This window comes from Triturus cristatus, chromosome 9 (genome assembly GCF_964204655.1).
Source record: "Triturus cristatus chromosome 9, aTriCri1.1, whole genome shotgun sequence".
In the NCBI taxonomy this organism is placed as follows: domain Eukaryota; kingdom Metazoa; phylum Chordata; class Amphibia; order Caudata; family Salamandridae; genus Triturus; species Triturus cristatus.
The window spans coordinates 23610574-23623636 of record NC_140592.1 but is presented as its reverse complement, the minus strand read 5'-3'; the positions used below and the strand labels follow the sequence as shown (position 1 = coordinate 23623636).

General features: G+C 50.5%; 1 protein-coding gene across 2 annotated transcripts in view; it reads right to left on the bottom strand.

Annotated features, from left to right (window-relative positions):
• Window positions 1–13063, bottom strand: part of OGG1 (8-oxoguanine DNA glycosylase) — a 102302-nt gene that overhangs the window by 20088 nt on the left and 69151 nt on the right. For both annotated transcript variants that reach the window (XM_085624273.1, XM_085624274.1), the window contains one exon: window positions 825–1003. In XM_085624273.1, coding sequence (XP_085480399.1) covers window positions 825–1003 — 179 coding nt within the window. The remainder of the gene's footprint in view (window positions 1–824; window positions 1004–13063) is intronic.

Below are 13063 nucleotides of genomic sequence, written 5' to 3'. Positions count from 1 at the left end.
GTATATGTTGTTTGCCCCTAGTTCCAGGTATTTGTTTTCAGGGCTGCCCCTGTTGTTTATCCTTGAACCAAATGTTTTGGGTAATCTTAGCTGTGAAAAAAAATACAAAGGACCTGGCCAATCAACCCAGAAGCATTAAGAACACGTGGTGACCTCTGAATGAACATTCTACAAAAATAGACAACACAATGAAGGAGATATGGATGAGGGCGTTAGATCTACACAACCGAAAACCTTTAGAAAGGGTACCTTAATGAGGGCAAAAGGATTCAGCACGAGGAGTTGAGATCTGGATTACATCTGGGGTTGGATGTGTACAAGGTGTGTGGACCTGAAGTTCAGGGTGTTGAACCTTAACTAGGTGGGGCCAGGAAAGACTACATTTTACTACAGGGCCTACAATGTGACAAGAGACCTACGGTTGCCAAAAGTACAAATCAATCATACTTCCTGCTCTATGAACTGTACATTGATGACAAAATGCAATAAAGGTGTTTTAAGAGAGAAGAAAAAAATAAGGAGAACAGATGCCTGGGGTTGGCCATCTCTGCAGGCAATGATGAAGTGGCTCATCAAATCGGACTGGACTATTCCTTTTGGGAAAAGGCAACTCTGATTTGCTCATGATTGGACCCCCTCTGCAATGAAGCAGATAATCAAAAACTGGTGGAATTGAGTATTACCGAGAGAACTTTACTGTGGTTAGGAAGTACTAGTGAAAACTTCCATTCCTCACATTTTCATTTACTCTCTGGAAAGAATGGGAAAAACTGGATATTTACTGTGTGCCATCGAACATAATATGGGATGAGAAAGACGCTTACCTTGGCCCCAACTCCTGGCAGGGCACAAAGAGCAGACTTTGCCTCTTCGTATGGAACGGAGCGGAGATGAGGCAGCCAGTCCGGGCCATTTTCCTTTAGGATCGCTTGGGCACTCTGGCTGATGAACTTGGCTCTGTACCCAAAGCCTAGGTCTCGTAGCCTCACCTCAGCATCATCCGCTGGAACACACAGAGAAGACGATGGCATTGCTAATGTTTGCAGTTCTTAAAGCTGAAGTGATATCAAAAGAACATTAAAAAGCTAATCGACAAGTAGACCTGACATCAAGCATAACTGTTCGGCTTTCCTAGAATTCTATGTCATGTTTCGTCATCATAGTCATCATTACCTGGAAATGTTCAAGTCAGAGAACAGTCAATCCAGGAAGGATCAACATTCCCTATTATATCAAGCGGGAAGGGAAGTGACAGTGGGAAGGGAAGTGACAGTGTGCATGTCTGGGAAGTGTCCATATCTGACAAGGTGTTCCCTACTCCAAGAGCTCTTCCCGCCATAACTAGCAATACCTTTAGCCCAGAAAGTTGTGAGCTCTGGGCCAGGTTCACAAATATTTTTTCCAATCTGAGCTCAAACACATTCAGGACAACAGCATGGAAGTAACCTTCACACATCATTTAAGATCTTGGGTAAGGAATGACGTTGCTCTTCCATAAACTTGCACATCCCGTAATCACAGATGGGTGTTGAGCGATCAGTGCTCAAGTGCAGCATTTGTGCAGCCTTACTGCATCGTGCGCTACTTGATTGCAAGGCTAGGACGAGGCAGGGGGCAGGGTGCATGTTGGTGTGAAAAGCCCTCTGACCCTGCTTCAAGTGGTCAGGGAGCCCATTAATGCGATAGGCAGCTGCGTTAGAATGTACAGGGGGTGCAGCCAGCACTTGCTCTGTAGTCCCAGATTACTCTTCCACACATGCCCCTATGCTATGGGCTCGCATGCAGGTTAGGCAAGCTTGCAGACAAGGCCGCATGTAAATGCCCACTGAAAATGATGGTGCCATATTTGTGAAGCAAGCCCTTTCTGAGAAACTAAGGTATGAAGTGACAGGACTTTGGGGCCCCAATCAGAACAGAAAATACAGAAGCCTAATACCCTGCAATCTCCTCTTAGAGTCTACTCCTCCTCTTCCTCCTACATCGCAGCTGGAACTCCCCCTCAGCATCAGGTGAACCCCCACGCTGCAAGCATTCAGGAAGAGCCTCAAGACCTGGCTCTTTGAATGAGCCGGAGCTGCCCGAAATCCCCCCCCCCCCAGCGCCTTGAGACCCTCACGGGTGGGTAGTGTGCTTTACAAACCCCTGATCAATTGATTGATTCCTCCTAAAACTAGTCTGGTTTCCCCTCCCCTATTGTTACTTTTCGCCCCAGTAACCTCCCCCATCACCTACACCATGTCAGTTTTCCCCCCTCACTGCGTATTTGTCTTGTTTCCTGATCAGACTCCCTTTCTAACTCCTCTATCACATTCCTCAACAACTGTGTCCCTCCTTTTTTTTCTCCCTCTCAATGCAGGCTTGTGTGAGGATTTCCCGTAAAGATAATGAATGTACGCGACACACTGGACTCTAAGGTGATGCTCTAGGGCATAATGGAGGGTTGGTCAACCTCGAGTGGCCAGAGAACACTGGTAGGTCTAGGCTTCTTGATAGCCAAAAGAAACATATCGCATCACTGGAGGCCAAGATCGCTCACACCACGAGTCGAAAGGCGGGGCCGGAATCGGCCCCGCCGCAAATATGGCGGGGCACCGACCCCCTCCCCCCCTCGCCCTCGCATGTCCAACAGGCGGCGCGGACCACCGCGTCATCATGAGGCAAGAGGTGAAAAGCGAAAAGAGTCGAAAGAACCAGAGGGGATCAAAAGAATCAGAAAACCTAACCAGAAGTATAGGTCGCCGGAATGGACGTACGTGGCACTGTCTGAAGGTGAAGAGGCAGAGAGTCAAGGAAATCCAGAGGAGACCGTACGGAAAGTGGTTGAGGAGGAAACAGGTGAAATCCTGAAAGTTATCTTGACTGACATTGATGAAAAGTCAGATACTGAGGATATTGTTGGAGATCTAATACAATTTGATGTCGAAGAAGTTGAAGTGAAGAATGATGAGTATCCAAACTGAGTGAACAAAAGAAATCACTTGGAGAAAGTGAAAAGAAGAAAGACTGAAAATTAGCTGTTTGAAGTAATCCAGAATTCTAAAAACTCAAGTAGTGGAGTAGTAGAGGCTAAGTCAAAAGACACGGTCAAAGTAGTAAAATGGCTAACATAGAGAATAATCAAAGTAGATGTGCCTTCTTAAAAAGATGGTGTAGAATGTGCTGCTGCTGTACTGGATTATTAATGCTATTATGGGGTGTTTTAGCTTTATTAGTTACCTTTAGGGTTACATTAGACACTTTAGGAATACACACTGAGAATGTGACTTTTGCAGAGAAGAGTTCGTATAAAGTAGTTCCAACTAGAATTAGTAACACTTACGTACATAAAGATATGTCAATTAATGATTTTTCTAGCAATGTTTTTTCAAAGTTGTTGTACGATTATGTGAAGACAATGGAAGTTAGGGATTGCTACGTATGTATGCAATTACCTGCATCCGTTTCAGAGGGTGTTACTTATCACCATTTACCAGCTACGTATGGAATTTCATGTAGTGTGTTGAGTAGTGTTTTTTATTTGTTAGGGAAAATAGATTATGAGATGTCTAACAAAGATAACATTTTTGGGCAATTGCCAATGAACAAAGAGCTGAATCCAGCTAAAGATGCTAACATTTTTGGTGAGAAGATTTTTATTGAAAAAGAAGAATTAACATTAGATTACATTTTTAAGAACAATTTAACTTGCAGTCTGAAAGAAGAGGAGAAAGCTTTCCTAAATATGGTAGAGGAAAGGAGATTGAGCATGCATGAAAAAGCAGGGAAATATAAAATGAGTGAGACAATTTGGGACATTGAGATGGGGAAAGAGTTGAGAAATGGGGCTAGTCCAACTTTAGCTTTAGATGCACCACAGAAGGGTAAGTTGTGCATTACAAGGAGGAAATCCCAATATGATACATATTTTGTTGGGACTAGTGAGTGTCATGATACATACTTCATTGCAACAGGATGGGGTTTCAAGGGAGGAGAGGATACAGTTTTTCCAGGAGTGTATTATGTTTGTGGGAATAAGGCTTATTACAGGTTGCCTGACCATTGGTATGGCACGTGTTATGTGGGCCTGGTCTTTCCAAAGATCTTTCATATAGATAGAATAGAAGATGTAGAACATATTAATTTACTAACACGTTTTAAGAGAGAAACTTGGTCTGAAATTGTAGGTGATATTTTTGGAGCTTTAATTCCAGCAGTGGGAATTTCTTTAAATGCTCATGGGATTCGGAAACTGTCAACAGTGGTGGATCGCTGTTGGAAAACCACTCCCACACTAGAAGGGGTGGTGGTGGACTTCCCGAACACACTGTGGTAGCTTGGCTCGAGTGGTCAGGAATCAGGCACCGTGCTAAGCATACAATATACCCATACAATAACCATGCGTGCATCCGTTCCAAAAACGACTCTACACCGTAAAAATTATGAAAATATCTCTTTATCTTTTTCTCTTAGTTGCTGATTGGAAAAATAAATAAGTCAATCACAATATACAAATTTTAAATAGTGCAGGTCAAATAAATACTGTCTGAAGATTCAATAAATAGGGGTGATCATAAATATAAAGGACATAAATATAAGTGCAGGTAATACAGGCAATTAAATATTCGGAGGCAATAAATACTGTACCAATAAATATTGTGCACCAACAAGTCCTGTGGACCAATAAATATAGTAAAGCAATAAATAGGTAAAACACAATAAATACAGTGCCCCCAATAAATAATTAAAAGTATACAGCAACACTCATGTAATCAGATCACTTTTCAATTCCTAAGGGCTGATTTGGCCCAGGCACAGCTTGTAGGGTTGTGGAAGGCTTGAGGGGGGCTACTCCCTGGCTGGGACAAGGCTGAGGCCTAAACTGAGGTAGATCAAGGGGGGAATACCAGTGCCCTGGCTTTCTCTCTCCACACAACCTCTCTAGGTTAGTCCCAGTTCACCCCTGGCACAGTCAGGTTGGTTTCAGCACCTCCCTAGCCCCTTAGAGTAGTCTCTCAGGTCTCCACAGGGCCTTAGGCGCCCTCTACTCCACTTACTGCCCTTTTTCTGATGCTCCGACGCCGCTGGAGTCGTGTCGATGCCGTGAGGCGGTTCCGGTTCGATCTCGGCGGCCTCGGCACAATGTCAGTTCTTTGACGACGCCGGTAGGCGGTTCCGGTCCGATGTCGGCGGCCTCGGTTCGATCTCGACCTCCGATTCGACGGCGTCGGGCAGTCTCTACTCGATGTCGACTTCGGGCGGCTCCGGTCCGATGGCGCTCTCGGCTTCGATGACGTCAGCCGGCCTGGCCTCGATGTCGACTTCCGGCGACTCCGGGGTGCGATCCTCACCCCCGACCTCCGGTGCTCCTCCTCTCAGGTTCTGGGCGACTCCGGAGTGCGATCCTCACTCCCGACCTCCGGTACACTTCACCTCGGTCTCCGACGACTCCGGAGGGCGGACTTCACTCCTCCGATGACGCCGCTCACTCGACCTCGGTTGACTTCCTCCTCGACCTCTGGTATTTCTCACGACCTCCGTCGGCGCCCTCTTACGACCTCAGGCGGCTCCGGGTACGACGTCTGCTTCTTCAGTCAGCGCCGCTTCTCCACCTCGGGCTCCAGGTCTCAGGCTACTCGACGCCGGACTCCAGGGAAACCAGTTTCCAGGTCAGGATCTTGCTGCTTTCTGTTTCTAAGGCCTGTTCCTGCTGTCCAGGTCCTTAGGATGAGTTTTTCTGGCTTCTTCCCACACAGGGCTACAGGCTGGGATCCATCAGTAGGGACTAGTATCAAGGGTGGGTTTATGGACCCCACTCCAGGCACAAGTTTCCACCCCTGCTGCTTCACTCCTTCCTCCTTCACTGTTGTGCTGCTCTCCCTTCACCAGTCAGGTGCCAACTGCCAGCTCCAACTGCCAACACTCTGTCTTAACCTCCCAACATTCTAAACCGACTCCAACTGTCACAGAGTTCTGGAATGTTCTGGAAGGTGCTGGTAGGTTCCAGTGGATGCTGGTGATGTCACAGGTGGCCACCATTTTGTGCTCCAGGCCCTCAGACAGAAGTTTCAGGGTTAGCTAAAATGGCTCCCTGAATCTGTAGCAACACGAAAAAGTCTGGTGGTTCCCAAAAAGGAAAAATTCAAACAGGGTTTGAGGCAAAAGTGGGACAAAATAAATAATGATGAGGAGGGACCACCCAAAGGGCTGACAGGTCTAACACGCGTCCCCCCCAGCTGAAAGTGGGGAGAGCTACCCAACCCCTTGGGAGTTCTCATCACTAAGGCGGAAATACCTTGAGAGACCGTCTGCATTGGCGTGGTCCACCCCAGGCCGATGTTCCACCTGAAAGTCCATCCCCTGTAGGGAAATAGACCACCTCAACAACTTGGGATTCTCCCCCTTCATCTGCATCAGCCAGCGAAGGGGTCTGTGGTCGGTCTGAACCAGGAAGTGCGAGCCAAACAGGTATGGCCGCAACTTCTTCAGAGCCCATACCACTGCAAAGGCTTCACGCTCTATTGCACTCCACTTCTGTTCCCTGGGAAGTAGTCTCCTGGATAGGAAGACCACGGGTTGATCCAGGCCCTCTTCGTTGAGTTGCGATAACACTGCCCCAATGCCATGTTCTGATGCATCTGTCTGGACAATGAACTTCCTGGAAAAGTCTGGGGCCCTTAAGACCGGGGCCTCGCACATGGCTTTCTTCAATCTCTCAAAGGCTTGCTGACAAGCCTCCGTCCAGACTACCCGTCGAGGTTGTTTCTTGGACGTGAGCTCCGTGAGGGGGGCTACGATGGTACCGTACCCCTTCACGAAGCGGCGGTAATATCCCGTGAGGCCCAAAAATGCTCGGACCTCAGTCTGTGTCTTGGGGGGTTCCCAGGCCATGATGGCCTCGATCTTCGCCTGGAGGGGTTGCACCGCTCCCCTACCCACCAAGTGTCCAAGGTACACTACCGACCCCTGCCCGATCTGGCACTTGCTGGCCTTGATCGTCAATCCAGCTTGTCTCAGGGCCTGGAGAACAGCTTGCAGGTGATGCAAGTGATCCTCCCAGCTGTTACTGAAGACGGCTATGTCATCCAGATAAGCAGCAGAGAAACTCTCCATTCCGGTGAGGATCTGGTTTACCAGGCGCTGAAACGTGGCAGGTGCGTTCTTGAGCCCAAAGGGCATCACACAGAACTGGTAGTGGCCATTGGGCGTGGAGAAGGCTGACCTTTCCCTTGCTCCATCAGTCAAAGAGATCTGCCAGTACCCCGAATAAGGTCAAAGGTACTTAGATATTGGGCAGCTCCCAGCCGGTCAATCAATTCATCCGCCCTAGGGATCGGATGAGCATCAGTTTTTGTCACTGAATTCAGTCCCCGGTAGTCCACACAGAACCTCAGTTCTGGTTGGGCACCCGGTGGTGCAGCTTTTGGTACTAACACCACCGGACTGGACCAGGGGCTGCTAGAAGGTTCAATCACTCCTAGCTCCAGCATCTTAGTGACCTCACTATGAATGCTGGCCTTCACCTTGTCTGACATCCGGTAGATCTTGGACTTCACAGGTGGGCTGTCTCCTGTGTCCACGTCATGGACGCACAGGTGAGTCCTACCCGGGACAAGGGAGAACAACGAAGAGTACTGCCCCAGGACCTGGCGACAGTCCTCCTGCTGTTCAGGAGTTAGAGATGGGGAGAGAATCACTCCCTCCACCGACCCATCCTTTTCTTGAGACGCAAACAGATCAGGGAGAGGCTCGCTTTCCACGTCCTCTCCTCCGTCAGTCACCATCATCAAGATGACTTCGGGCCTCTCGTGGTGGGGTTTGAGGCGGTTGGCATGCAGCACCCGCAGGGGCTGACGAGGGGTCTTCAGGTCCACCAAGTAGGTAGCCTTACCCTTCTTCTCCAACACCTCAAAGGGTCCTGACCAGCGATCCTGGAGGGCACTAAGCTCTCCTGGTTCGATCACCCACACCTTCTGGCCAGGCTCCAACTCCACCGGGTGAGCGTTGTGGTCATACCACGCCTTCATCACTGCTTGGCTGGCTTCCAAGTTGTCAGAAGCTTGCTTCCACAACTTAGCCATTTGGCTCCGGAAGGCCAGCATGTAGCTCACCACATCCTGGGGGAGCTTTCTGGGAGTTCTTTCCCATCCGTCTCTCACCAGGTTAAGAGGTCCAGGTACAGGGTGCCCATACAGAAGCTCGAAGGGGCTGAAGCCCACTCCCTTCTGTGGCACTTCCCTGTATGAAAAGAGTAAACAGGGTAGGAGGACGTCCCATTTCCTCCGCAGGCTTTCAGGCAGACTTCTGATCATGCCTTTTAAGGTTTTGTTAAACCTTTCCACCAGACCATTGGTCTGGGGGTGGTAAGGAGTTGTGAACCGGTAGGTCACTCCACACTCCTTCCACATTGCCCGCATATATGCTGACATGAAGTTGGTCCCCCTGTCGGACACAACTTCCTTGGGAAAACCCACTCGGGTAAAGATTCCCATCAGGGCCCTAGCCACAACAGGTGCTGTTATGGTCCTCAGAGGTATTGCCTCTGGGTACCGTGTGGCATGATCCACCAGAACCAGGATAAACCTGTGACCAGCTGTAGTTGGTGGATCTAATGGACCCACAATGTCGATGCCCACCCTTTCAAAGGGGGTGCTAACGACAGGAAGTGGTTCCAGGGGAGCTTTCAGCTTCACCCCTGTTTTCCCACTGGCTTGGAAAGACACACATGTCCGGCAGTAGGTATCGGACGACACTTTCATCTGAGGCCAATAAAAGTGTGGGACAAGACGGGCGAAGGTCTTGTCTTGCCCCAGGTGTCCTGCCAATGGTATCTCGTGAGCCAACTCCAAAAGGAAGGCTCGATAACGTTGAGGAACTACCAAGGCTCGTGACGATCCATGTAGGGGTGCCTTGGGTTCACTGTAGAGGAGGCCATCCTCCCAGTAAACACTGTAGTTCCCTTCAACGTTCCCTGCTGCCTGGGCTTCGGCCTGTCGCCTCAGCCCCTCAAGGGTAGGGCACTCCCTCTGGCCCTGGCAGAATTCCTCCCTGGACGGGCCTCCCTCCACGTGCCACTCGGCCGGGATGGGTAGGTCCTCCAGGTTGGTAACGTCCCCCTCCGCAGACTCCTGGTCCACCACCTCCGGTGGCCTATCCGTCCTACGGGGTGGAGACGCCGAGGCAGGCTCCTCCTGTCCTCGGTTCTTCCCTTGACTGGCAGCTGGCTGGGCCTTTGTTCCAGGCTCCAGCCGGAATGAACTCCCTCTTCGGGTAGTCGCGGACCTTGTGCTAACACAGGCCCAGTCAGGTGTACCCAGCATCTCGGTGTGAGTCCGGTATTCCACCTCCTTCCAAGCGTTGTGCTCCATGTCATTCCCCAGCAGACAATCGACTGGCACGGCAGGGCTTACGGCAACTCGAAGTGAACCTGCAACCCCCCCCCCCATTCAAAGGGAACCTCGGCCACGGGATAGTGGCCTGTTCTGCCGTCAGCCATCGCGGCTGGGTGGAGTACATCGGGAATTACCTGCTCTGGAGACACCAGCTGGCTACGCACCATAGTCATACTGGCTCCTGTGTCTCTCAGAGCCTCCCCTCTTTGGCCGTTGATGGTGATCCACTGCCCATACTTTGCGGTATTTGCGGGCACCTGGATCTTAGGAACCATCTCCCGTTCTCCCAGGGACACTAAAGTGACACCCGCCCACTCCCTTCCCTTAGTTAAGGGCATCTCCTCCCCGAGCACTACACTAGCTACTCCGGGGGTCTTTCCTCCAGTGGGAGGGGGTGATCGTTTCTGACACTTCGGATCTCCTTTATAGTGTCCAACGCCACCGCACTCGTAGCAATGGACAACCCTTGGCTGCTGACTCTGGCCAGGATTAGGGTTTCTGGGTGGGTTAGCCCTAGGGGTGAATCCTGTTCCCTTTCCTTGGAAGCTATTTTGGGGGCTTTTGGAGAACTCCTTTTTCTTTTCCCCTCCCTCTTTCTTCTGGGGGGCGCCCTGTCCGGCCTTTTGAGTATCCCCTCCAGTCCCCCTTGTGGACACCCGGGTACTAGCCCAAATGTCCGCCTCCTCAGCAAGCTTCCGGGGACTGGTCAGCTTGCTATCCACCAGGTGTTGCCGCAGTTCAGGGAAACATTTCTCGAGCAGGTGTTCCTTCAGTACTAGGTCAAACAACTCCTCGTAGTTCCTCACTTCACTGCCCTGAATCCAACCTTCCAGTGCCTTCTTTGCATAGTCCAGGAAGTCCACCCAATTCTGTGTGCCCAGTTTGTGACTACCCCTGAACTTCTGTCTGTACTTTTCAGGTGTTAGTCCAAACTTTCTGATGAGCGCCAGTTTCATGGTGGGGTAGTGGGTCTGCTCATCCTCTTCGAGGGCCAATAAAGCATCCCTACCAGCTGGAGGCATGTACTTATACAATCCCCCTCCCCAGTACTTCTCTGGAACCCCATGGGCCCTTAACGAGACCTCATAGGCCGCTAGCCACTTGGCGATATCATCACCCAACCCATAGCTAGCTACTATATCCTTTGGCAGGTAGGGTTTGGATTCCCTGGTGATCTCTTGGTCTTTGCTGCCACCATTAGGAACAGTTGGTGCCCCAATTCTTAGGATCTGAAGCTCTATCTCTTTCAGTCTTATCTCATGAGCCATCTTCTGTTTCTCCGTCTCATGAGCCATCCTCTGTTCCTCCTTCTCCTTCTCCAGCTTTGCTAAGTCCCATGTGAGCTGTCTTTTCTCCCTCCGATCTGCTAACTCCACTTCGGATAAGCCCCCACTAGAGACAGTGCTGCCCTTCCTAGAAAGTGTCCTGGGCCCTGCTGACAGGTTCCCCACCTCAGGTTGGTACATCTCAGCCCCCTCGGGGTCAGGCTCTCCATCCCTGTCTTCCTCCTCAGCCTTGCTTTCCCTGCGTGCCTCCCCCCAAGCCCTTAAGCTGGTTTGGAGTGCACCCTTCTTTGCTCCTGGGGGACAGTACACCCCCTCCCGCTGGCAAAACTCCCTGAGTTGGGCCACAGTGTACGTTTCTAGATTTTCTAGTACAAACTCCATCTCGCCCACTCAGGTTAGAGGACAGGTTTTGTGCAGTAACAATGCAGGGGGGTACCTTTAATAATACCTCCTCCCACCACCAGAGTAAATTTGGAAAAAACAAAATCCCACAATTAGGAAGGCCGCTTTGAGAAAACTCCCGGTGTAGGCCTATGGACTACCCACAGTTATTGTTGAGTATATGTAGGCACAGCTCTATCCCACCACTGAACACCAATTTATGTTGGAAAACCACTCCCACACTAGAAGGGGTGGTGGTGGACTTCCCGAACACACTGTGGTAGCTTGGCTCGAGTGGTCAGGAATCAGGCACCGTGCTAAGCATACAATATACCCATACAATAACCATGCGTGCATCCGTTCCAAAAACGACTCTACACCGTAAAAATTATGAAAATATCTCTCTTTATCTTTTTCTCTTAGTTGCTGATTGGAAAAATAAATAAGTCAATCACAATATACAATTTTAAATAGTGCAGGTCAAATAAATACTGTCTGAAGATTCAATAAATAGGGGTGATCATAAATATAAAGGACATAAATATAAGTGCAGGTAATACAGGCAATTAAATATTCGGAGGCAATAAATACTGTACCAATAAATATTGTGCACCAATAAATATAGTAAAGCAATAAATAGGTAAAACACAATAAATACAGTGCCCCCAATAAATAATTAAAAGTATACAGCAACACTCATGTAATCAGATCACTTTTCAATTCCTAAGGGCTGATTTGGCCCAGGCACAGCTTGTAGGGTTGTGGAAGGCTTGAGGGGGGCTACTCCCTGGCTGGGACAAGGCTGAGGCCTAAACTGAGGTAGATCAAGGGGGGAATACCAGTGCCCTGGCTTTCTCTCTCCACACAACCTCTCTAGGTTAGTCCCAGTTCACCCCTGGCACAGTCAGGTTGGTTTCAGCACCTCCCTAGCCCCTTAGAGTAGTCTCTCAGGTCTCCACAGGGCCTTAGGCGCCCTCTACTCCACTTACTGCCCTTTTTCTGATGCTCCGACGCCGCTGGAGTCGTGTCGATGCCGTGAGGCGGTTCCGGTTCGATCTCGGCGGCCTCGGCACAATGTCAGTTCTTTGACGACGCCGGTAGGCGGTTCCGGTCCGATGTCGGCGGCCTCGGTTCGATCTCGACCTCCGATTCGACGGCGTCGGGCAGTCTCTACTCGATGTCGACTTCGGGCGGCTCCGGTCCGATGGCGCTCTCGGCTTCGATGACGTCAGCCGGCCTGGCCTCGATGTCGACTTCCGGCGACTCCGGGGTGCGATCCTCACCCCCGACCTCCGGTGCTCCTCCTCTCAGGTTCCGGGCGACTCCGGAGTGCGATCCTCACTCCCGACCTCCGGTACACTTCACCTCGGTCTCCGACGACTCCGGAGGGCGGACTTCACTCCTCCGATGACGCCGCTCACTCGACCTCGGTTGACTTCCTCCTCGACCTCTGGTATTCCTCACGACCTCCGTCGGCGCCCTCTTACGACCTCAGGCGGCTCCGGGTACGACGTCTGCTTCTTCAGTCAGCGCCGCTTCTCCACCTCGGGCTCCAGGTCTCAGGCTACTCGACGCCGGACTCCAGGGAAACCAGTTTCCAGGTCAGGATCTTGCTGCTTTCTGTTTCTAAGGCCTGTTCCTGCTGTCCAGGTCCTTAGGATGAGTTTTTCTGGCTTCTTCCCACACAGGGCTACAGGCTGGGATCCATCAGTAGGGACTAGTATCAAGGGTGGGTTTATGGACCCCACTCCAGGCACAAGTTTCCACCCCTGCTGCTTCACTCCTTCCTCCTTCACTGTTGTGCTGCTCTCCCTTCACCAGTCAGGTGCCAACTGCCAGCTCCAACTGCCAACACTCTGTCTTAACCTCCCAACATTCTAAACCGCCTCCAACTGTCACAGAGTTCTGGAATGTTCTGGAAGGTGCTGGTAGGTTCCAGTGGATGCTGGTGATGTCACAGGTGGCCACCATTTTGTGCTCCAGGCCCTCAGACAGAAGTTTCAGGGTTAGCTAAAATGGCTCCCTGAA